This window comes from Dicentrarchus labrax, unplaced genomic scaffold (genome assembly GCF_905237075.1).
Source record: "Dicentrarchus labrax unplaced genomic scaffold, dlabrax2021, whole genome shotgun sequence".
Taxonomy (NCBI): domain Eukaryota; kingdom Metazoa; phylum Chordata; class Actinopteri; family Moronidae; genus Dicentrarchus; species Dicentrarchus labrax.
Window position 1 is genome coordinate 14665186 of NW_026136706.1, and position 24620 is coordinate 14689805.

At 38.5% G+C, this 24620-nt stretch overlaps 3 protein-coding genes across 4 annotated transcripts; all 3 read right to left on the reverse strand.

Moving 5' to 3' along the window:
• Positions 1 to 1652: 1652 nt before the first annotated feature.
• gcgb (glucagon b) lies at positions 1653 to 3235 on the reverse strand. The gene is made up of 4 exons (XM_051403993.1): positions 3156 to 3235; positions 2930 to 3035; positions 2303 to 2458; positions 1653 to 2000 (listed from the first exon to the last, which is right to left on the reverse strand). The coding sequence occupies exons 2-4, from the start codon at positions 3022 to 3024 to the stop codon at positions 1880 to 1882; spliced, it is 372 nt and encodes a 123-aa protein (XP_051259953.1). The 5' UTR covers positions 3025 to 3035; positions 3156 to 3235; the 3' UTR covers positions 1653 to 1879.
• A 572-nt stretch (positions 3236 to 3807) lies between these two features.
• Positions 3808 to 12946, reverse strand: fap (fibroblast activation protein, alpha). Of its 2 annotated transcripts, XM_051403124.1 has the most exons (26): positions 12591 to 12941; positions 12303 to 12381; positions 11780 to 11869; positions 11575 to 11669; positions 11402 to 11476; positions 11235 to 11287; positions 11025 to 11097; positions 10642 to 10762; positions 10412 to 10566; positions 10205 to 10302; positions 9962 to 10091; positions 9776 to 9814; positions 9589 to 9687; positions 9417 to 9487; positions 9266 to 9319; positions 8864 to 8988; positions 8638 to 8688; positions 7803 to 7901; positions 7342 to 7411; positions 7049 to 7243; positions 5741 to 5795; positions 5567 to 5666; positions 4897 to 4955; positions 4744 to 4816; positions 4469 to 4542; positions 3808 to 4274 (listed from the first exon to the last, which is right to left on the reverse strand). In XM_051403124.1, the coding sequence occupies exons 1-26, from the start codon at positions 12591 to 12593 to the stop codon at positions 4173 to 4175; spliced, it is 2238 nt and encodes a 745-aa protein (XP_051259084.1). In that variant the 5' UTR covers positions 12594 to 12941; the 3' UTR covers positions 3808 to 4172. The 2 variants fall into 2 exon arrangements, 1 of the variants encoding a protein (XP_051259084.1); XR_007885158.1 differs by lacking the exons at positions 3808 to 4274; positions 4469 to 4542 and adding an exon at positions 5273 to 5345 and having other exon boundaries at positions 12591 to 12946.
• A 509-nt stretch (positions 12947 to 13455) lies between these two features.
• Positions 13456 to 23826, reverse strand: ifih1 (interferon induced with helicase C domain 1). Its single transcript, XM_051403123.1, has 16 exons — positions 23282 to 23826; positions 22851 to 23025; positions 22521 to 22658; positions 21996 to 22058; positions 19774 to 20000; positions 18873 to 19083; positions 17576 to 17793; positions 16940 to 17041; positions 16712 to 16835; positions 16385 to 16600; positions 15748 to 16004; positions 15502 to 15651; positions 15230 to 15391; positions 14594 to 14787; positions 14409 to 14502; positions 13456 to 14011 (listed from the first exon to the last, which is right to left on the reverse strand). Exons 1-16 carry the CDS (start codon positions 23714 to 23716, stop codon positions 13808 to 13810), a joined length of 2970 nt encoding a protein of 989 aa, XP_051259083.1. The 5' UTR covers positions 23717 to 23826; the 3' UTR covers positions 13456 to 13807.
• Between the last annotated feature and the right edge of the window lie 794 nt (positions 23827 to 24620).

The window sequence follows — 24620 nt, forward strand, 5'->3', positions numbered from 1 at the left end:
AATGTCTATATATAAGTAGATTCTAAACAATACAAATAGTGCAAAAAAATAAAAACATTTGAAGTGTGTGGTACATACATGTTTATATACAGTATACGCAGCTTACAGGATTTGTGTTGATGATGATGGATGATATGTAGGCTATCTTAAAGCACAGTGTGTATTTTTTTAACCGTAAAATGTATTATTTGTGGGTAAGTGGATGTTTTAGTGTTACAGGACACTACATGACTGATTTAGCTGTTCATCAGAGTGATGGTCTGTGGAAAGACTGTTCTCTGTAGCGCCTACCAGAGGGGACAAGTTGGAACAGGTTGTGTCCAGGGTATGATGGGCCTGCAGTGATGTTTCCTGCCCGTTTCCTGACTTTTCCTGACAGATATGTATAAGTCCTGAATGGAAGGAAGGTTGGCGCCTATGGCTGTTCCTGCTCTGTCCTGTCCCTAAGCATTAACTAATCACATAAACTCACAGTGCCTTTAATGGTGAGCAACATAAATTCATGACACATCTTGATATGACACTAATTCATGCATTAAATGCAATCGACTTACGCAATAGTAAAGCATGTTTTTGTACCCTTGATACAACTTCTTTCATTGTATCCACAAGACTCAACAGGGATTATTTAGGCTTAAATTACATTTCAGATGAACAGTCAAATGATTAAGGGGGTTGCACATGCATTGACATGATAGAAACATCCATTATCAATGCTGCTAAGCATAAATATCCAATTTATAACCCTCAGAGATTTGGCCTACAAATAGACTGAAGTGGGCAGAGGTTCTTGAAATCAACAGATGGTTTGATGTGCTACAGATGACAGCTTAGAGAGGTGGCACATCCCAAAGCATGTCAAGCTGCTGGCTCATGTGAATTACTGTTTTGTCTCAGTGCCAGGAGGAACTCAAGAGTGTCGACCCAGTCAGTGTTCCCAACGAGTCCGAGTTGATTGACATGATTGCATGTTCTTTCATTTAGCATAACCCTCCTTGGCGTGCTGTCAGAGCATCACTGAGAAATCCCTCTCCAGTGAACAGCTGACAAGTGACACACATCATCCTGTTACCTGTTATAAATCCCACAGCACATTTCTCCCTGGAGAGTGATGTGTTTATTGATTTTTGTTCTGCCTGCATAAACAGAAGGATTTAGAGAGCATGACAGAAAAACCAGTGGTGCCAACTGTCAGACCGCGTTTCTTGGCCAGAAATTAAGACTGATGTTAACAATTATATTGGATAAATCTTTAAAATCCCATTTACCAGTCGACTGTGTAAAAAATAAATTCTGTGAAACTACTATTGATTAAAAAACAGGTGGATACTGTGCCAAAAACATCATCTTCATGTAGATTTATGTATGTAGATGTACATGTATACACTGGGATCTAGATTCTTGTTAAAACAATATATCAAAATTGATTTTTTAAAGAGGGAACTCATTGATTGTACACATTTCTTTATTGAAAACTAAATATGACTTTTATCTGAATAATAAGAAAATTGAGACTATCTACAGACGTAATTATCGAAGTTGCAATTTAGATCAATAATGTGATCGTAACATATTCTTACAAATTTATGTGAGGATGAAAATGCCAAAATGTGAAGTGTGAAAAGAATGAATCATGATGTGAATGCTTGATAAAAATTTCACAAAGCATTTATGATTGGGACACATTTCAAACATACTAACTTTTCTGCATTTTGACAACATTTCCTTCAACCACTGAAGGCAAAATTAGCTTCTGATGAGGGGAATTTAATAGCATGACCAAGAAAAAGCCTAGTACAGATTATGAAACATATAATAGCACAGAGTCAGTGTGAATTGTTGCATTATTCAGGGAGCTGTTGGGGCGCTCTGGTTGAGTTTACTCTCTTCTGCCTCGGCCAGTCTTCAGCCAGGACACAAACTCTTTGGCTGCCTGGTCCTGCAGGTAGGAGCTCACATCGCTGGTGTAGGTGCCGTCTGCATGGCGTCTAAATAGACTCCTGTAGGAAGGGACACATTTAGATGATATGGTCAACTGTATTTGTAATTGTGTTGCAAAAGGCTGAGTCCCATTCATATTATTTTGACAAAAACATGGCTTTGGAATTAATTTGATTTGATTTAAAATCACAGCAATGGTTCTGATCCAATACAAGAGGCATACATCAATCAGTATTAATGGAATTAAAGCTAAACTCTTGGTTTTCTCAATATATTACAGACTTGACTTACTCTATATTTAATATAATTTCACGGCATGACACCAAGTTGAAGAGATCTGATAAAAAAAGGACAGACTCACCCGTTCCTTTTTGAGTTCTTTAGCCACTGGACAAAGTCTTGTGCTCTTCTTGTCTCCAGGTATTTACTGTAGTCGTTGGAAAACGTTCCCTCTGAATGTCTCTTCATGTTTGGGAGCTCAATAGGTTCGGTCAGCATAGAGTTGTCAGGCAATAGCCTAGAAATGATAGATAATTAAGCTTAAGGTCACACAATCTCATCTCAAACACTCCTGTTCCTGTCATATGTTTGTAAATGCCTACCTGACCTGCATACTTTTTTGTTCTAATTTTCCGTGCCCTAGCCTCTCTGCCCCTCCCCTCTCTTGCAGGGTCCCACAAGAGGGTTTCTACTTGCTGAAGTCTTCACTGCTTCATCATTCTCATCTACCAATCACTACATACAATATACATATCTAGTAGTATTTTAAAAAAATCTCATTGATGCTGTGATCCTTGTTCAAAAGATTCAATTGCACTATGCAATACTTTTGTAAATTTAGTTTAGCATCAACAAGTGCTACAGTTCCCAATAAGCACCACGTTATAACTAAAACATAAACACTAGAATGCCCATACATGAAATAATACTAAAACAAACACAAAACGAAAGACAAACAAAAAGGAAAAATAAGTTGAGTTGATCTTACATGGAGTTTCGATCTGTATCCTGGTCAGGCACCTGCCAGCTGCTTTGGATGATGATGAGGAGCAAGAGTCCAGCCAAGGAGTGAGCGCTTTTCATTGTTTGAGCTTCTGAAATATGAGCAAAGAGAGAAAGAGAGAGAAAATATTTCAATAAAGCGTAATAAAAGATGTTAAAAGAAAAACTTAGTTTGACATCCTGGATGAAAGGAGGAGGAAAAATAAACCCACCTGTGCTCCTTTCTGTCGAGCGTCTGAAAGAAGGATTGTAAAGTGCGTTGATTGGCTCTCTCTTGGCTTCTGAAGCTGTTTCATGGTCCCTTCTTGATGTGCTCAGTTTTATATAGAGGAGCTGAAGAGCTTTCTCCCAGGTGACTACCCCGTCACAGAAACCCTCAGCATATCTTCTGTTACTCTCAACCCATTAGTCAGCTTCCGTCTCAGTCAACTAAATGTATTTGACTTTGTTCGAAAAAAAGAAAAAAGAAGAAGCAATATCTGAGAGCTAAAAGCTGCTGCTTTAGGTGTTAACAATCAAACATGACCTCTAAATAAATACTGACAAAAGCAGGCACCCATATGTGTTCAAATACTGTGTCCCGGTGTCATTAAACAATAACTGTCAGATATTTGAAATATTTTTGTTTAAAGTATAGTTAAACAAGAATAAACAATAAAGCTACTGTATATTTTCATTTTATTTTTAATACTATTTTCCAGTTTTCTCTGTATGACCATGTTGGATGAATATAATATACAAATTTCCCCCCGCGGATTAATAAAGTATTTCTAATTCTGATTCTGATAATGTAATAATTTTGAACTGTAATCTATGTTTATGCAGTTAGGATATATATAATATACTTAATGAATAATGAAACTGTTATATTTCAAAACAATGTTTATTTCACTTTCATTAGAACATGACAGCAACACAAATGATAACACTCCACAACAAATCAGTGCAGTGCAACTCAGCTTCTGTATGTCGTCATATTCACATAAAGAATGTTTTCAACCATTAATGCATGCAGTGGCTTTTAGAATATTTTAAATGTCACATATTTTGACAAATGTTCCATAATTTCATATAAAATACAAATACTCATTTGTACGAGCAATCGAACATCCATTGCACATAAAAACAGAGTTCAACCTGACACTTCAGAATATCAGTAAGATAAAATATACACAAATTAAACAAAACTGTGGTAATGTTCACTATAAATGCTGTCACATTCTTCACATCTATTTGGGATTAAGGAGGCATTTCTGCAGGAAGTGACTCATGAGGGTGTATGTGTGACGAGAAGCTGATCCCCTGAGAGCGTGGTCCTTGTCAGTGTACCACTGAAATTAACAGCAAAATCAGATTATAATTAATTATTATTCCATGTAACATTATCAAATTATACACATTTAAAAGTATACATATTTTAGAGAGTGAAAAATAAGACATGGCCGTTTTTTTCCCATTTGAAACGTTCATTAAATCAACACCATCAAGGCCAATATTAGTCCCACTTCCCTGAGCCAATATTTACCATCGCCTCAAAGTCCACTTGCTCGTCCACCAGAGCTTTGGAGATCTGTGCCGCCTGCTGGAAATGGACATTGTCTACAGGAAAAAGCAGTACTTTCAGTACGTGACTGAACATCAAAGCTCAAGTCTTCCATCAAGGCAAACAGAGTCTATTTGCGCAAGGCTTTACTGCATTACCTGGTACACTGTTGTGAAGCAGGGCTAGCACATGCTCAAAAACTGAAAAGAAGACTATTTGGATGAACGGACTGAACGGACTGAACGGACTGAACGTACCATCTGCTGTGCCATGAACCAGTAGATAGTCTACTGTTTTGAAGTTCTTTGCTCTGGCCGTCACAGAGGAATTCTGTTGAATAAAAGATACATTTAACTGTATGTTTCAAGTCTGAATTGTGCAGTATACTGAAAATATTGTATAATTTTTACTTTGTAAGCGTCTGAATTCTCCGTGGGTTTGCCCATGTAGCGTTCAGTGTACACAGCATCTGCAAAAGAGCACTTAAACTTTGATACCACAATTGTACAGTACATACTAAACAAACACTCACAGTCATTCAACAGAAGGAAAAAGGTTTTCAAAGTTGACAATAATTAAATAAGGATTTGAATCCTCAAAGGGGACTCCACTGATTTTACACATCAAAGTCTGATTACAGGTCTTGAGGAGTAACTACTGCATATGTGAAAAAAGAGACAGAGGGAGTTCTGTAGTCTGATGAACTGCCTCAAGTCGGTGGGGGAAAGAAGACTACAAGTTCAAAACAAAATCTGGGGATGTGGCGTTAGAAAGAAGTGTGATTACCAGACTCCTGTAGCCTGCTCCTCATCTGCTTGAGGCTAAAGGATCAAGGCTACATTAGCTGCTACTAGCATACCTGAATTGGACAGTTGGTGGTTGAGTTGCATTGTGGGTAATGTAGGCACCAGGTTTTGAAAAGGAAGACAAATGCATGGAATAAAAAAGATATCTCTGGTTCTGCTGCATCAATTTTGATACTTAAAAAACAAACTGTCAAAGTTCAATGACAAATCGGTGGAGTTCTCTTTAAAGTACACTGTGGAAAAGATGTGTAAGGAGGAAAGTATGTACACCCACCATAATATTCCCACTTGGCTACTGGGGCAACTGCTATTCCACACTTGAAGAGTCCAGTTCCTGCACCCAAGGCCATTGAGGTGACGTAACCACCATAAGACTGAAGATCAGAATAGGCTAAATTTAGTAAATGCACTGAATGAAAAACACTGAATAAAAAGATCAACAACTTACCCAGCCCCATATTGCTATTCTGTCTTTGTCGATAAAACCCATGTCAATGAATTTCCTACAACACAGAAATAAGTTATTAGTTGTTAGCTTGGATATCCACTAAATCAGATATTTGCCTTTTTCTTTTATAATTTCTTATGAACAGGAGGCATTAACTTAGCTCTTTATCAGTCAGTGATATGTTGACCTTAAACAGGGTTTCGGGGGTGGTATTTTTTTGCAGCACAGACGCTACTGAATGATCATAAAAACATTGAAGTAATATAATAGGAATAGTACAAGCAGCAGTGTGTCTCTATGATGCTCTTGCTCTTACTCTTCTACACATTGGTACTTTGATCATGAAGGTGAAGTGTGAGGTGGGTGAGTATTTATAGTATATAGTATAGAGAATATTATAGAGAATAGAGAATACCTTTATTGTCATTATACACATGTACGATGAGATTAAAAAGCCAACTCCAATAGCAGTGCAAAAACAGTATAAAAAATACACAATATAAACATAGGACATAAATAGTACAAAAAAGGATGGGAAGGTGCACAGTCCTGAGGAGTATGTACATTTGCAAAATAAATACGGTGCTATATACAGTGAAATGGAGAGCCGTAAGCCGATGCAACCATGCGCGCCGCCATTGCCAATTTTAGTTCCAAGACGAACTGACAAGAGTGTGTGAATGAGAGAAACAACAAATCCGTCCATTGTATTGTACTGTATTTATCAATACACAGCTCAGTTAGGCTATTGATATTTCAGAGCCACAGCTGGGGCCATAGATTCTTACTCGCACAAGTGTACTATTTTGGTAGACAAGAGTATTCAAGGGCACATCAATAATAGCATTTTATTATATTTATGCACATCCAGAATACAACTTTTAACACACTTAAGTTGTTACCTTTTGAATATATTATATATGAGGTATACTATAATAAATAATGTTTTGTTGTTTTGTTTATTGCTTTTTGTTTTTCTTGGGTGTATGCGGACTGAGGGAAAGCATGGGGGATACACTCAATGTAAGTATGCTTGTATGTCTACCCATTGGTGCTGGTTATTGTACACTTGTACAACAAAAACCTCAAGGATCAGTGAGTTAGGCAGACTAGACTAAATAATAATAATAATAATAATAATAATCAACTAAACCAACCCTCAGCACACTCTCTGCTACTAGGGGATGGAGAGGGGGAATAGAAGATTAACCAGGGCGAGGCAATCCCCCCTCAAACTGCCTACTGCTTATCATACAGTTGGGTGCATGTGATATCGCACAGCCGATTGAATGTTCAGACACACTTTACCTCACAGCTGTTATCTGATCTTCAACTTCAAACGTTCCAAGGCGCTTGTAGATTGCGTGCAATATTTCATCACCTTGGTAACCACTTCCCCTTCCATCAAAGCTGGCTGTGATGATCCCGTGTGAGCTGGAGAGGTACGTGCCCCAGTTCAGCTTGAAGCGATAGTCGACCCGCTGACTACAGGGGCCACCATACCTGCACAGGTCAGCAACAGCATGTATTATTAAATGTTAACTAACTAACTAACTAACTAACTAACTTGGATGCAGCACTGAGGAGTTTTGTTTACTTACACATCAATAAGAAGAGGATATTTTTTAGACTTCTTGAAATTTGGAGGTAACATCATTTGATACCAAAGATCTGTTGGCAAAAAAAAGTTATTAAATGTTAAAAAGACGTTTATATTTATGTCAAAGGTTTCATTCCAACATCAGATAAATATTACTGTTTCTGTTCTAAGATGTCCTACAATAAGAGGACAAGATGCCTCAACACGAATCCACCAAAGTAAAACCTAATTTAAAGCTCCCTACATGACAAATGTGTATCTAAATGTATCTGTTACTTCACATGTATGTTTGATTTTCACTGTGCAGAATGATGTATAGACAGAGTTTAACACTAGAATGCTGTTTTCATATATTTATCTGCATAAATATGTATAACATATAAATCATAGATTATTATTCAAAGCAGTTTTTATATGTCTTCAACGATTCTGGAGGGGATATTTAAACATGTATTGTCTCACCAAATCCTGCAACCTTTATTGTGCCATACTTCATTGTTGGCATTAGGAATTGTGACAGAATATTTTCCAGATCCTTGTTGTCCTCAAGAACGGAGAGCTCTGAAAAACAAGGTAATAGAATAACAACTGGAAATTACTGATGTGCACAAAGACTGTTTGTAACCTTTAAGAACTTAAACCTCCCTGATATATATACACTGTATGCAGCAGGGCCGGGCTGTCGCTTGTGGCGAACACAAAATAGGAGTTGGGCCATTCCATTCGTTGGGGCTCTCATGAGACAATGTTTTTTTTTTTTTTTTTTTCTGTATCTGTATGTTCAAGTCAATCTATACAGAACTGAACATGTGCTTACAAACTATGACCAGTGCATGAAAATAACATGAGGGACAGCCTGTAATGCACAATGTTAAACATTCAGCATTCTAGTATGGTTTGAAAATGTGCATTTTCGCAGATTTGTTAAGCTTTATGAGCCTTTTAATGTGTGAAAATATGAAAAATAACAACAAACAACAATTTGAAATAGAGCCAAAGAGAGGAGGTTTTGTTTAAAATATCATCATAAACACATGATGGCCTTTACCTGACACTGAGAGGTGTATCAGTCCCTAACCGTTGTGTAATTATTATTATTATTATTTCTGATTACAAGAACAGAAAGTCTGGTGTACATTTAATTATGTGTTACAAATGACAGTCAGTACAGAACTGAATAAAAAAAACAACACTGCATTTGTGTACATTTATATCACACACAAAGTGAGATGATAATATAAACTAACTGTAAAATTATGCAAGTTTAATTAAAATGTTGTTGTTCAAGTAGACAGACCTGCACCTGGGCCCCTGTTGTCCATTAGTGCGTAGCGGGGAAACCCAGGTCCTGATAAAAACAAAAATAGAAAATTGTTGATTATACATCAAGTCTTCTGTACAACTTCAGAAGTGACTGTTTTAGCTCAGATTATTGTTCACAGATGCTCCCCACCACAGAAAATCCCAACACACAGACCGTGGATGACTCATTGCTTAAGAGGAAATGTAGATGGGTAACTGACCGTAGCAGTCCATTCGGAAGTAAGAGGCATCAAAGCTGAAGTAAGCAGAGTTGTACTGACACCTGTCCTCATTCAGGCCGCAGGTGAGGCACTGAGGCGCAGAAGGGCTGCTTCCAATCATAATCCTGATAAGCAAACAAGTAGCAACTCATTCAATTTATGCCAGTTCATGCTAACGTTGTAATATTGTAATACAATTTGCTCTTGTTGATAGGATCCCAATTAGCTTCAACTAATGTGTTTGCTAGTCTTACTGGGGTCCACAGATACACACGTACATGGAAATTAACTGGTACAAAATGAAAACTAATTAGGAATGTAAAATGCTGAGTGAATAAAATTAAAAAAGAAGCAATATAACAAATTAGTTTAACCATCACACAGATAAGAAGAATTTCTTACTTGTAAAGATTTCTCTTCACAGGTATTCCTTGGTACTCATTACTCACATAATATCTGTTGAAAAGAATTTCACAAGTCAGATTTACATGTCTTTACTTTCTAATATTCTTTATGTAGATTTCTCCCAGATATGTATGGTATCATCACTCACATGGCATCTCTGGTTAATTTGGATATGTAGATGACTTCCCACTTCCCAGAGGTAATAGGTGTTGCTTTGCCCTTAACGAAATGCCCTTAGTGAGTATAACACCCAACACCAAAGACATGAGGAAAGCTGCCGTGCAGTATATTATCCACAAATATAAATGAAAAATACTTACATCTTTCACATAATGAATATGTTTGTAGCCCTGAGAGTCACTCATCACTTTGTAGAAACTGAGTTTATCTTCAGCAAAGAAAAGAGGTAAGGGCACGTACTGAAAGAAGGTGATATTTTATAGTCACACACCATTAAACAATTAATTGACAGTTAACAATCTATGATGGGAACTTTTTGGAACTTACATGGCCGACCCATCCTGTCTTGCTTGTTTGCTCAAATTTCTACAGAGTAGAGACATTTATTAAAGTTAATTAGCATTTACTCACATGGACATTAAGTCAATACATATGTCTATGCCTTGAGATAATCTGATTGGAGACATTCATGAGTTCCTGACCAGACAGGTAACCACAAGAAGTCCCATCTACCTGTGTTTCTTTCCAGCGGCTTCCATCAAATTCATACGTCTGTACAACCACGTAATTCTGTTTTCTTGTGAGCCACTGCACAGTGACGCGTTCGTCTGTAAGCCAGTTCACTGAGCACAAAATGTGATCACTGAGCAAAAGGCAATAGAGAGTGACAAGGTTTTCAGATAAGACAGAACATGACAACATTGCATTTGCCTGTGTTTGATTGAAGTGATGCTATCAACTAAAGAATATACAGACCCAGAAGCAACAGAAGCTGGGGCAACCACTTGTGTGCGGCGGGATGGATCTGTGGTATCAACCACAAACAGTTTCACCTTGGTAAGGGGTGATCCAGCCTGCACCAAATACATTCATAATAAATAATATTATATGATGCCCATATAATGTGTGCTATATAAATAAATATCAGTGCATAATATTGCATTTAATCTCCTTTTTCCCCACCTTTGGGTAAGGAACAGCCACTGTTTGAGGATACTGCTCAGATCCATACCAAGAGAACTCCACTCTGTGGACGTCTGTATCATTAAACTCTGCATAAGCCAAGAATTTTCCGGTTGTTGACCACCATATTGCCCCGTTTGATGCAAACACTTCCTCTGAAATTGTTGGAGAAAAAAAAATCTGTAACCATCTTCAATAGACGCACACCTGAAAAACTGAACGTTACTTACCCTCATATACCCAGTCAGGGACACCATTAAGGATCTCATTCTTTTTCCCATTGTAGGTCACTTGTACAGCTTCAGCAGTGACATCGGATTTGAAAAATATGTTGAAGTCTGAGACGTAAGCCTTCAAAACAAAATGTAGTTATAGTTTTTGATGATTTTAGTATAAATCCACACCTCAGATTCATAACTTTGCCTCATCAAATACACGTTCTACAGAAGTCTTGCTGGACCTGATATTTATTTTGCAAAATGAAACAAGTCCTGTGTTTCCTCACATACCAGGGCAGCATATTTCAAAGCCAGTAATGTTGAAGTAGCTGTGATATTGTTCACTTCAACTGAATGCGAAGACAAGGCTACGTGATGATTTGTGATAAACTTACATATTTGTTTCCTGTTGGGGCCCAGGCAAAGTACTGCACAACAGTCGGAAGACTCACAGGCATAACAAATGTTCTGGAAAGAAATATTAAAATAATTTATGGTGATCAATGCCTACTAGTATGACATGTCTGTCCATATAATCATAGATAATGTCCGTTATATCCTGCAGTTCATTAGTAATACTATCAGAATAAAACATGTCAACTTACGATCTCTCCCTGTCAAAGATGGAGTAAGAGGCCGTGAATGAATGCCTCCATTTCTGTCGGATTGCAAACACAAAACTTGTTTCAGACTTTTGTTATTAGGTTTTTCTACGATCAAACTTATCGGTGAACAAAAAGTCAAAACGTTTCATTCACTGGGAGTTTCTCACCTTTGTGTAATTGCTTTCAAAAGCAATGTATTTATAATCACCTGACAACATGTAATCACTGGCATCCACTTGAGCCTAAATGATTAAATATTAGTGTAAAATATGAGTTATTCAGGATTCAGAAAATAGTGTTTATTATTACAGAATGTGAAAATATATGTAAGCTATATTACAAAGGTTGAATTGCTCAAATATAGTGACTCCTCTTTTGTTTCAGCATTGTGGAGGAAGACATTTCCATCTCTTTCTTTGTGTAGATACTCCTTGTCTGCAGATATAAAAGAAAATCAATACACCTGTATTGAGAGATTTGCACACAATATGAAGATTCATATATCATCTGGGACAAAGGAACAACCTGTACAATATTAGTGATACCTGATATCCAATACAAATTGTAGGATTTCCACCTAATGGTGTCATTGAAGTAATCCTCAAAGGTGTATGGCCTTTTGATACCATCAGATTCTGAAATGATGCACACAGTTAATTTAGTTGGCACCAGTGCTTGTTGACTGTATTAGAAAAACTAAAAGTTTGCAAATGTAAAATGTAAAATAAAATGCATCAGTGCGTCACGCGGTGGCGCTATAAGAATTGCAACCAGCTGCCTACTTTTACAGTGATAACTCACATAAGAGGAATTTATTCATCATATCGTCATTCTCCTTTCATTCACAAGCTGGTTATGAATCAAATCAATGCAATAAGATGCAAAAAAAAAAAAAGTATAATAAAAATGCAAGCTACTTACAAAAAAAAAAAGTATGTTGGAATTTAATTCATGAATAAAATGGTTTTAAGTTGCAGCTGCTTTAGGGTTATTTACGCACTGGACTCGAACAGGAAGCACAGACACAGAGATAAAGACATGCACAAACAGGCCTGAGCTATAACTTACTGCTGAAATAAACTGCTGGGATTGTTATTAACGTGATGACGACAGCCCCTACCACCCCCCACAGCACCTTGCTGCAGCCCTGTGAAAGGTGACACAAAAGTTGCAAAAGAAATCCTCACAGAAATCACACAACAGAAATCTGCTCAAGGTCTATTCATTTCTCCCGACAACGAGCTTCACCACCGCAGTCCACAGTAAGTCATCCTGCATTTACAAATGTTGTTCTTTTTATTTAAAGTTTACCCCCCCCCCCCAACTACTGAAGCTGATGGTAAATCGATTACTGACCATGGTGCAGAAGAAGAAGTAGTCGTCGTGAAGCTCTCAGCCCTTGAATAATCCTTGAAGGGACGATGTGAAGTTTAAAGTGACTTCTTGGTCAAGCAGCCCATCGTTAACAAAGGCTCTCAATACAAAAAAAAAAACAATAAAAAAAACCAAACAAGCCTAACAGTGGCTTTACACTAAAGCTCCGTCTTACTTTAGTGCTTCTCACACTTCCCGCTGCATTCCTGAGAGGAGTCCGACACCAGACAGAGATGACTCCCTGAAGTCAGCAGCCTGCACAACTTTCCACTTTCCAAGAGCGCACAACTTACTGGTATTTAGGAAGTGGCTTTTTCACAGACGGCGCAAGTCATTCACTCTCAGCAAATGTGACAAAGCAGGAAAAACTCGGCAAGAGCTTTACCTCCCAGTTTAATTCAAGTGTGTGTTTTTATTCATATTTTCCAGTTGTGAAAATAACCATAATAATAGTGTTTTTCTCACTTCACTCTCAAGGAAGGGGCAGTTTTTATTATATTGTAGATGAATTAATTAGAATATAAATGCAGTAAAATAATAATAATAATACAAAGACAGATAATGGGCACACTTTTATGTTTCTAGGATTTGTACAACTTGCACCCTGTTTGTATGTCCCAGACAGTCAGAGCCATAGGCTGTCACACAGGTATCTATCTGTATGAGGAAACTAATCTTTAAAAAAATAGTTCTATAAATAACTGCTCTGACTGGCACTGTAGTGACTCATTACCAGTTGGATTTAATGGAAACTCACCAGCCCTTGTTTGTCTGCATGTGTGTTGACAGGTGGACTCTGAGGGGCTATCACAGGCTCAGTGGCTCCAATCTCACGAGACCACAGGGGTTTGAGAGGATGTTTTTTTTATTAAATGATTTTTACAGAATTTCAGCTGTAAATTCAATTTGTAGAGGGCCGATACACCAACAATCCCAGGGCAAATTTACATTTAGACAATTTTACATATTTATGAAATAAGCCATTTACCAATAAAATTATAGAAATATTGTACATGCACTGGACAAAATTGTTTGCAGCACACATTTACATCCACCAGTGACTCCAGTTATCTTGACAGTGTAGCACTCAAAAGGAAACATTGCATTAACCAGGGGTAAATGGGTGAATAGGTGCAGTAATTCACGCAGTGCAAGACACTTTGTTGAGATAAGAACAGAAATCAGTGTTTAGGAGATTATCAGCAGGTCATAGAGTCTTCTTCATCGGAGCTCTCTGCTATTTTGCTTGCGTGTTCGGCGTAGTCAAAGGCGGAAAACTTGATGGCGAGCTCACTCCACTTGGTGCATTTGCTTATCTTCTTTCCACTGAGTGTCACCACAAAGTTTTTCACGTGGAGACATGGGCATTCGATCCCGCGATAGAGCATCATGGAACCCCATCTCTGCAACGGGAATCAGATGTTAAAACATAAAAGCCTGCATCGAGTAAGCAAAGGCTTGTTCAATGGCAACACAAATTAATGTTTACATATCTGAAATATAATTTCAACAAACAAAACAAAAAATAAACCAGAAACTAATTACATGTGGGAGTCATGGGCTTAAATAAAAAGATTAGGAAGTTTTATCTCATGATTTTCTGACTCATTTTCTCTGACTGGTCTTGAGTTATTTTCCCCTTTTCTTTTATTCTGTTTAAAAAGACAATCTAGTCTCTCTGCCATGGTGCACTTGGCTTCATATTGAATGGACACACACAAAAAGTGGTATCAGTCCTCTCAGCAAGAAAGAAAATAAGCATATTTCCCAAAACAACTGAAAATCCTGAAATACGTTTACCTGCCCACAGTCTTTGCATGCTATGAAGCCATTGGTCTCATAATCAAGAAGTCGCTCTTGAAGAGTGGTGTTTTCTCTCTGAATGAAAAGTTCACTGTAAAAAAGAAAAAAAGAAAATAAGTGTTTGATTTGATTCTGGATCAATTTATCATCAGAGCATAATGTAAAAGTCAAGTAATTTGTACCAAAACTCTGGTGTAAGATTGACTCTGTGCATATTTTCGATGATCTCGATGTCTTCGCCGGTGCAGACATGTTTGCTGCAGCCTCGGCAGCTGAACTTCACTTCCGACGGGTTCTCGTTCTTTACGCCCTTCTGCTTCTTCTTTGTCATTCTCACCTTCTCCTCCATTATAGACTGCATCTGAAACTCTATGATCTGATTAAAGGAAAAACATCACTGAGAACAGTATGGGTTTCAGTTTAAAGGGTTAGTTCTGATCTTTCAAGTGGGTGTGAATGAGGTCTTTATCCATTGTCAGTGTATTAAGAGTAATTCTACCTTGCAGAAGGAACTTGTGTTCTGCAAGGTAAAATAACTGCTTTCAACTGTCAAAGGAGTATGGTGTCTTTGGAGAGAGCGACTTTGGTTTCCCGTTGGAAAGAGCTGTCTGACGGCAAGGGAAAGCGGTGAAAATTATCTAAATATAGTGTGCACTTAAACTGATAGTTGTTAGTTTTTAGTTGGGGCTTTTTTTAGGGGGCTAAAATAAGATTTTCTGCTGTCCCCGTCCACAACAGTGCATTGTTTAACTTCCATGCTGGTCCTCCTGGCTGTTACTCCACCCTTACCCTTTAAAAACAGTTTGAAGTGAACATACCCGTTTGTCATAGTCCGCTTGATTTAAGGCTCTGATTTTGTCAATGGCTTTGTTCATCATGGTCTTGCGGTACTCATTGACGCACTCCTTTTCAGCCACCCCGGAGTTCTTCACCTCGACCAGAGTGTAACTGCTGTCCTCAGCTCTTCCTCTGCCCTGAGCCTGCAAAAGGTAAAGGTGGTAACCACTTTAATATTTTACTGTAATAGTATAATGATGCCTTAATTACTGGACACAGAAGTGACATACATTTGACGACTGAAATCACTGACCTGAATCATAGCAATCTCATTGGTCACAAGGCCATATCGGATAACAAAATTGCACTCTGGTATGTCCAGACCTTCCTCTGCCACTGTTGTAGCAATCAGCAAGTTGACTTCACCATTGCCGAATTTGGTCAACACATCCTTTTGCTCTGCCTGATTAACACAAATTTGTTTTGATAAGGTTAAATGTAAATTGGATTTGATGCTAGAAGCAAATGTACTGCAGTTTGCAATGTAAAGTGCACTCACAGAGGTCATAGGTTTGACAACGCTCTGGTCTCCTCCTCCAATGACATATGAGGCTTTCACTCCAATGTCAGCAAACTTGGGGTTTTCCTGAATCCACTGACTTAGAGCAATGGCACTGCGACGTGTTTTGGTGAAAATGATCCCTCTGGCCGCATCCCTAGTGCTGAACTCTTGCAGAATTTTTGCTCTTAGTTTTGACAGGCTATCATTTTCATACTCTGGATTCTCTGCAAGCTTCTGCAGCTCTTCTTTGTTGTCTGCGAGACATAGATTTCAAGGAATTTTGGTAAATGATGTTTAAAAGATTAAAAGATTCATTCAGCATTCTGAGAAATACACTTACTCGCTGTCTTGCATAGAGTTAGATGAGAAGGACTATACCGCATTCGCATACCGCAAGCTGATTCTTGTTACCTTTGAACAGAGCCAGGATAGCCATTTTCCTCTGTTTCCAATCTTTATGCTTAGCTAAGCTAACCAGCAGCTAGCCTTACAGTACATTTACCAAACAGATAGTAGAGTGATATCAATCCTTTCATCTCTCGGCAAGAAAGCAAATAGCGTTAAATTCTGTAACATATAACATTATTCAAGAACGTCATTGTTTCAATTCTTTGGTAATACATCAAGCCAGTACCTTTAAATAAATTGAAGAGGAATCTCTCAGTATCTGTGATTTGTATGGTCTGCTCCTCGTCTGGTGTTGTCTTTTTCTTTATCTCCTCGTCGTAGAATTTGTTCAGGAAGCCGAACGAATCACGCATGCGAATGGTGTTGCTGAGATTGAGGCCCTCGCTGTACTGACGAAGGTGCTCTGCGCAAACCCGCACTTTCTGATTTTCCTCTGTTGCAGCTAAAATAGATCAAGACAAAGTTTTTAGATCCCTACAAGACAGGTAATTTGTTATCAAAAAGGGACACTGAACAAAGGGTAAATATCTGTGAAGATAAACATGTTGCTCACCTTTTCTCTCTTTCTGAACAACCCACTGTTCATAACTCTGAGAGCCAAGGTCACAGTTGGGGCTCAGCTCAGCATGATTATGAATGGCATTCATAATTTTCTTGATTACGTCACCAAAGGGATCCTGAAATGGATATTTGGTTATATAACACTCTTATGGGTACTGCTTAGAGAGAACTAGACTACAAGATTAAATAAAAAAAACATCCTCCTGGTAAACACAAGTACCTCTTTTCTGTCTTCAACAGTTACAACTATTTTCCTTTGTTCCTTTGTGAACTCCCCAAGGCTCCGTGTCATGATTTTGGAAGCATCCAAGTTTGCACAAATCTACGACAGAGACACAGATTTACAGTGTTAGAATTAATCAAAACCATACCTCTTAGTAATACACACTATTTCTAATACATTTCTGCATGCCTGACAGTTAAAGCCAAAGGGCTGTTTTTAATTTTTTCTTTTGTAGCAGTAGGAAACTTTACGGCTGCCCTTGTGTGCAGGGGCAGTGTGGAACATTGGAAACAGCTTGGCTGGATGAACAGGATCCTAGATGACTCAGAAGGCAGAGAAACTGGGAGTTAAATGAACACAAAATGAAAAAGTGAAACTAAAAGGAAGATGAGGTGGTCTATGGTGGCATGTGAATATAATCCGTCATGACATAATTAAAACAGCTGTAAAATGTAATCCAATCTGATGTCAAAATAAGTTCAAATCTTCAGTGATTTTTAAAGCCACAGTCTCTAGTGTTGTTATAGTAGCATTTGATTGTAAAGTGTAGCTACTACTTTGGGCACACAGGCTAATATGTGCTAACATTCTTGTCTACACAGGTGCAGACACAATGCTGAGAATGGTATTTACACGCAGTATGTGCTCCTCAGCTTTCTCCATTTTCGTGGCTCCCCCGACCCCTGGTGAGGCAGTCAGGCCCAGGATCTGAGGGAGGGGGACGGGCTGCTTCTGCTCCTTCTTCAGCCTCATGTTCTTATTCTTCTGCTTCAGGTAGCGCATCATTATGTGGTTATAGACTCCTCCTTTCTGAGTGTGGTGACACTCATCTATTACGATCAGTGTCAGATCTACAAAAGACAACAGACATATCAACTAATGTATTGTACATGGTAGTCGTCTGGATAATATGCTAGTTGTAAAAAGCAACACGGAGGAACAAAAGATACATTTTATTGCAGTGCCAGGGTTGCAGGATCACAACAAGCAGACTAAATTGTGTTTTCAGAGATTCTTGGCTTGCTCTTTTAAAACAATAACATTTACATTTCTGCATTTCTCACTCTACCATTATCATCCAGGGACAAAATTGCATACATCATAAGAAACACTACAATTTTCTCAACCAAGCAGAGCTATCTTTGTGTCATTTATTTACGTCTCTCAAGTAAATAGAGATGATTTTCACTCACAGATTATAACATCTTTCTGTATGAGAGATCCTCCCACACAAACCAGCTCTTTTCTAGGAACCTGACACTGCAGTTTAAGCCACACAATAGCATACGCTAGAAAACTGTCTACTTCAAAAATAGATTCAACTATATATGTATTGTTTTTTTCATTTTTACAAATGTGTAAACAAGGTGAATTATAATAATCAACAAGTTTAACCAGAGTGATACAAATTTGTCCCTGGAGGGAAAGAGTATGGAGAGTGGCAGCTTGATGTACTGTGGGTGATAGAAACTCTCATGTGAATTTGAACAGCCACACGCTGATGGCTTGAACAGACGTGTGGCCTGGAAAGCTAGGAGATAGGAAAAAAAAAAAGGACACGCTCTCAGGCGTTTTCAACAAACAGCATATGTTCCACTGAGGTGGCTATTCCACCTTGGACTGGTGAGTGCCAACAAGAGTGAACAGCAGAGCTGGAAGACTTTGACAAGATCCTGTCAGGTTTTATCAGGGGAAATGTTATGAGTCCTCCGGGTGGCTTTCTATTCCAATACCTGTCAGTATCTATGGTTTGAGCCTAGACAGATTTTAACTAAAGGTTTTTTCAAAAAATGTAAATATGTTGTGACCTTATTTCATTTTTATGGTTGTTTTTTTTTAGGTTTGCTGAAACCAGAGGAAATAACTGAGGCAGGAAAAAGTTTTTTTTATGTTCTTGTGTCATGCTGGATTCTGTTAACTAAAATCATACCGCTTAAGTTCACCCCTTCGTCATCTCCTTTGTTAGACCTCTCCAAGTAGTTCTCCAGAATCTGGGCTGTGCAAATGATGACGTCATTTTTCTTCACAATCTCTGTGAAGGAGATTTTGAGCTGCGAGTCTCCACTGACTCTTTCCACTACATACGCATGCTTCAAAAATGGCAAGAACTCTGCAAGATAATGCTGCTCAACAAGAGGAATCTGCAGGGCACAAGAGCACATTCAATTTCATTATGTATGAATAGAAATGAAAAATAAAAATAAACATATGTCTGCATTATTTATACTACTACAAAACTACCAATGATTTGAGTTTGTTTGTTTATGATCACAGTAACTACAGTGTTATGAATTTGTTGACAACAGTCTGGCACAGATAAATATGTCTGGGACTTTTTTTTCTTCTCGCTTTGGTTAAGGCAGGGTTTCAAATTACTTGTGGAATGATTTAGAAGATGTTGTTGTTCATTGTTTGAGGATGAGAAAAAGACACTCCTTTTTCAGCAGACACACAACTAACCGAAGTTATTATTCTGTTCTTTCCAGTGTTGAAGAATGAACCACTAGGCTCAGTTTCAGTCACATACAATCACTATTTCTCAAGTTGTTTTAAAACTGAACACACAATCGTTTTATAGCTGGAAAAGCTTTAATTCAGAAGAGATTTTTTTTTCCCAGTGCGGAGCAGATCACATGCAGGGCCAAATCGTAACAAAGTGCAGGGGCTATATCTAAACCGTATGCCATGTAATTAGTGGCGAGCTGACCCATATGTGCAAATTGACTGAAAGACAGAATGTTTTCTTTGGATTTGAATGGGACACAAGTAGGTTATCATAATAGTAAAAAGCCATACAGTGAGTCAGGTGTAGCCGACTTGGGTTGCAGTACCTTGTTCACCAGGACGACTACTTTCCCTGATTTCCCCTCTGCTCTCCTGCCGTCCAAATGTTTTTTGGTAATATAAACTGCAACTCTGGTTTTACCACTTCCTGTCGGGAGGCATATGATGATGTTTTTCCCCTCCAAGGCAGGTCTGGCGACCTCCATCTGATAATCTCGAAGAACAATATCAGCTTTTTCTGGGACTCTGGCTGCTGCTTCTGAGTCAGCTCCATCTGTAAAACAGAACAGAGGTTCACACAGATAAAACTTGTGTCCAAGTCAGCAACCCACTATTACAGGCATTACCAGCAGGAAAAGACAGTGCTGGTCATTGTTTGTGGTTAAAGTCCTGTAATATAATGTTTTCTTAATGCTGCTATTAAAAAGGAGAAGCATTATGTATGTGCTGAATTTGTGGAATATGTTCTAAATTTAAAACATAAACACCAAGCATTCAGACTGATTTTGCACTTTCATTGCTAACCCACTGATTTTAAACCACAATGGAGCACATTATGAACCACAAGTCTTAGGTAATGAAGATATGAACACTATCATGTCACTGAGAGACACCTTTGTATCCTATTTGCTTAATCCAAACCATAAAGTCCAAAGATTCAAAAACTGTGCCAGAAGCAGGGCAATGTGTGCAACAGATGTTAGTGTTCGAGTACAAATACAATGTAATTTGGCCTTTTAGTACCTCATTACAAATCTAAACCTGAAAAAGAAAAAAAATTTCCTAAAATAAATAATCAAACGTCAGGCAGTGCATTTCGCTGCACAAGCTAACATCTGCAGGTATTTATCAGTCATCATCAAGATTTTCTCAAATTGCTTCTGAGTGCATGATTTCACATGTCAGTAATGTTTTCCCTGTTCCTGATGTCTATTGTGGCACCATTTTGTCTTAAGTTCCTGTTTGCAAGGACAGCAGACTTACTATGATCCACTTCAGTCAGACTTTAAGTCGCTGGCAGGCTATGACTCATTTACCCTGTCTAGGCTGGGGATAAAACATGACTAAGGCGCCGTGCACAATGCACATGTACCCCCCTCTCGGCTACGCTTTCCCCTCAACTTGGAGTTCTACATTTACCCCCCAGTTATGAGTTCAAACCCCCAGAAAGTTCTCTTTTTCTCAGTGCAGACAGCTTTTAATTTTCCTTCTCAGACTTGGTATGCCAGAGGTTAAATGTGCTGTTTCAAGCCACTGCATGGAAATAAATACAGGTCTGTGCCGATGGTGAGATAGAGCTTTAACAACAATAAGAAGTAAACAGTGGCCTGTGTAGCCCACTGAATTTTTACCAGCAGTTCCCAGACATTAAACTTATTAGAAAAGGAAAGTCAACAATCAGCTATGTTTAATACCACTGCAATAAGAAAAGGAAACCCTTAGGCTTATTTTTCAACTTGATTCAGTGCTACTCAGCTAATTTCAGAAGGCCCACAAATAGTTCTGCACATGCAACTCATTTCACAGGCTGGTGGAACAGCAAATGTAATCTGTTGAAACCATGCACTGTGGCCAACTAGTCAGGCTCATGGCATTACTCAAATTAATGAGACAAACTGTGCTGTAACCTCATATTAAGAAAATAAAAGACACTTCCGCTGTTACTTCATTTCATAAAATAATTTCCACTGCCTCATTAGTCCACATGTCTCTGCTTTTGTGCAGCGTCTCTCTGCTCTGGGCTGATTATCCCTAAAGCGATCATTTTTTATGTGAATGTCAGAGAGGCGCTTTATATGAGTACAGCGCATGAGAGATGCTGCTGCTGCAGTAGCCATTGACATAAACAAATTAAGCATGATATAAGCCTAGAGGTGTAAAGGAAGGCCCCACTCCACAGAGTCTTGAATTAAACCTTTCCTTTACATTACAATATAGAGGCTGCATGTGGTTTTCATTTGAAGCGCTGGCTATGCTCTGTCCTCTTTGACCTCTACGTGGTTCATCATGGTACACACATGAAACATATTCTTTGGTGTCAGGCAGGGAGGACGGAGAAATTTTTCCACCTACAACACATTCCAAACACACTCAATCTGCCTTTATGAAACGAAAAGGGCATCTACAGATCCAGAATGGATGAGCATGATATTTTCATGTGTGGCCTACTGAGGCAGGACAGTAACAAGCTTTTTAGATTACTAACATACTTTAAATACTTCAACATCATCAACAGTATCAAGGGTGAATGAGAGTGAATCAGTCCCACCTGCTTGTGAAGGCTCCAAGCTCTTAGGCAGTTCTGATTCAACGCTTGCTCCCTCGTACAGGTCTGAAAAGATATCAAAGAAGGCAGGAGATAAATCTTGGATAAGTACCCTAGTGGTGTCTAAACATACAGATAGTTTCAGATTTAGTTGCTAAGGCTTTGAGATATCCATTCCTGCCTCTGGAATGCAAAAGAGGGGATTGAATTTGTGTGTGGTCCTTAAAGAATTGTTAAATTACATTTGATGTCTGACTCGTTTATGTTTTGTGTTGACTTAACAAACAGTTTTCATGTCTCCACAAAACCATACAATAAAATGAAACAAACACCACTGAGGGTTAAGTGAAAAGATATGTGCTTTGTGTGATTTGGGTGAACTGAACCATAAACTGCCTACTGGACTGTATGAGTGTCCAAATTCAGTTATTTCACTTAATTTGTTCAAAATGCACTGACTACTGTGTCAGCTGTTATTACTGACATCCATAGATTCACTGATGCTTGAACAGAGTTGATCTGTCACACCTGTGGCTTCATCCTGAGGGTTCTCGGTCGTGCTGGTCTCCATATACTGTATGCTATCACAGCTTTCCTCTCCTGCTGACATCTCCTCTGTGCAAGCTTCACTTCCAATTTTCTGTGAAAGCATTTTCTCATCTGAGCCTGGTAAGAAATAAATAAATCAGACACAGGAAGTTATTATAATTGATAACCTCTAAGTTAATAATGTATAACAAAGTTGGAATAAGTATATCTAGCGCTGTAGTCACTCATGCACAGATCTCTCTCTATCCAACACAAGACTGAATAATGCTATTTCCTGTAATGGGTGTGTGCTCCAGCAGAGTTAGTCACCTTGCATGTCACAGTCAGGTGAGACTCCACTCAGCTCATTGTACAGGCGCTTGTGATCAGTATTACGCAGAACATTGAGAAATTTAGAAAACCATCCTGGTGGACATCTCACGATTCTTCTCAGAAGTTCACTGGCTCCACTCTGTCCTCCTTGGTTTTCTATTGTAGCTGTAATCTAGAAACATGAGCATTATGACTGGAGTTATGCAATGAGAGTGAAGTTCAGTCCTCTGCAAAAACAGATGAGTGCATTTGTCTGCCATCTTGTGGTCAGTGACCGCAAAGACATCTATTCTTAACTTTCTATTTAAGCAAGTCGAACAGGAATAAGTACACACACTGAAGTTGTGAACACACTAAACTGTAAATGCAACATTGTGACTCTTTCAGACTCATTATTCTCTTGGAAAGGTGGGAATCTGAGTACTTACAATCTCAGTGTCATCTTGGGTGAGTAGCTCCGCAGAGTAACATTGTGTGCACACAGTTTTACTGTCCATATCCACAAGACTGGGTAACAGTAATTGTATAAGCCGGACGCAGCAATCATTCTCTGCCTCCACTTCAGGGTCTGGGAGTTTGGCCTGTACGTAGTTCGCTGCATGTTCGCAACCTGCATGTACCAAGGCGTCGACAAATGCCCTGAACCAGCCGGGTGAATGTGGCTTCTTTGTGACCGAGCTAATGAGGAGATCCACAGCCGCCCCGTTACCCTCGGTCCTGTCTTTCTGTCTGATCCGCTCCTTTTGGTCGTTTTCGATAAAGTCAATGTAATCCAGAACCCGCTGCACCACAATATACTGTCGCAACCTCGGCCTGAACTCTTCAATGACAGTCACGTTCACCTCATCGTTATCAGATGCCATTACGACCCTCCTAACCGATAAGACTGATCACAACACTGTACAACAGCTCCAGATCGGTCAAAGAACTACTGGCAGAAACACAAATGATGATTCACTGAGTCGAGGAAATGTCAGCTCTTTCACTTTCGTTTCTCCCAAAACTCCCCAGAATGAAACTGGCCTCTAGGTGTCAGTATGGGACTATAGTAGGAAGGTCTTTGCATGCACACCAAGGCCTGCAGGCAGTTTTAAAGAACCTGGCTGAGATATTTAACTGTTTTATATCATTCTAACAGTGACCTATAATGACTGAGGTATTTGTGTATCTTTATTTATATCAATATAATATTATAAAATGATTTTAGGAACTTTACTGTTTGATTGACTTCTCCTTTACTCTCACCTCTAAAGGCTTACCTGAGTATTTTTATTTAGAAGCGGAAATATTAATTGTAAGGGACATATTTTTCTCACTGCAATACTCAACAACTGTAGTTAGGCCCACTAGTAACTTAGCCGACCAACACTGACCTATAAGACAAACTTAAAACTCATGAATAATGATATATTGCTATGGATACCCAGCAACGTAAGGCAGTAGTCAGACATGGAACCCTACTGTGTTACACTGCAGGTTATCTTCAATAATCAATAATTTAAGACTATGAAAGGGAAGAAGCAGAACTTTTGATAAATACATATTTATTTATTTTTTTACTAAAAGTTTTAGTGCAAGAATCTGAGTAATATTGAAGTACTTGATTGTGGTTTTGCCACTGGGCTCTAAATCTTCCTTTCAACAACGCTTAGTGTTGTGTACAGCATGCCTAGTTCTGTTTTTACAAAGGCAACAATGACATATTTGCCAGTCAATTCTATACACAATGAAACTGAAATGTATAAAATGTGTTATTTTATTTATATA

Excerpts from the sequence above, each read along its gene's own strand:
- gcgb (XM_051403993.1), bottom strand. The coding sequence starts at position 3,024 with ATGAAAAGCGCTCACTCCTTGGCTGGACTCTTGCTCCTCATCATCATC. Across the intron at positions 2,459-2,929 it reads GATACAGATCGAAACTCCAT|GCTATTGCCTGACAACTCTA; the intron begins GTAAGATCAACT and ends TATCATTTCTAG. Across the intron at positions 2,001-2,302 it reads AAGAACTCAAAAAGGAACGG|GAGTCTATTTAGACGCCATG; the intron begins GTGAGTCTGTCC and ends CCCTTCCTACAG.
- fap (XM_051403124.1), bottom strand. Across the intron at positions 10,092-10,204 it reads CCAGCTTCTGTTGCTTCTGG|TGATCACATTTTGTGCTCAG; the intron begins GTCTGTATATTC and ends CCTTTTGCTCAG. Across the intron at positions 5,667-5,740 it reads GAATAGCAATATGGGGCTGG|TCTTATGGTGGTTACGTCAC; the intron begins GTAAGTTGTTGA and ends TCTGATCTTCAG.
- ifih1 (XM_051403123.1), bottom strand. The coding sequence starts at position 23,716 with ATGGCATCTGATAACGATGAGGTGAACGTGACTGTCATTGAAGAGTTC. Across the intron at positions 19,084-19,773 it reads TAGTCGTCCTGGTGAACAAG|ATTCCTCTTGTTGAGCAGCA; the intron begins GTACTGCAACCC and ends TGTGCCCTGCAG. Across the intron at positions 16,836-16,939 it reads CTGTTGAAGACAGAAAAGAG|GATCCCTTTGGTGACGTAAT; the intron begins GTACTTGTGTTT and ends TATCCATTTCAG.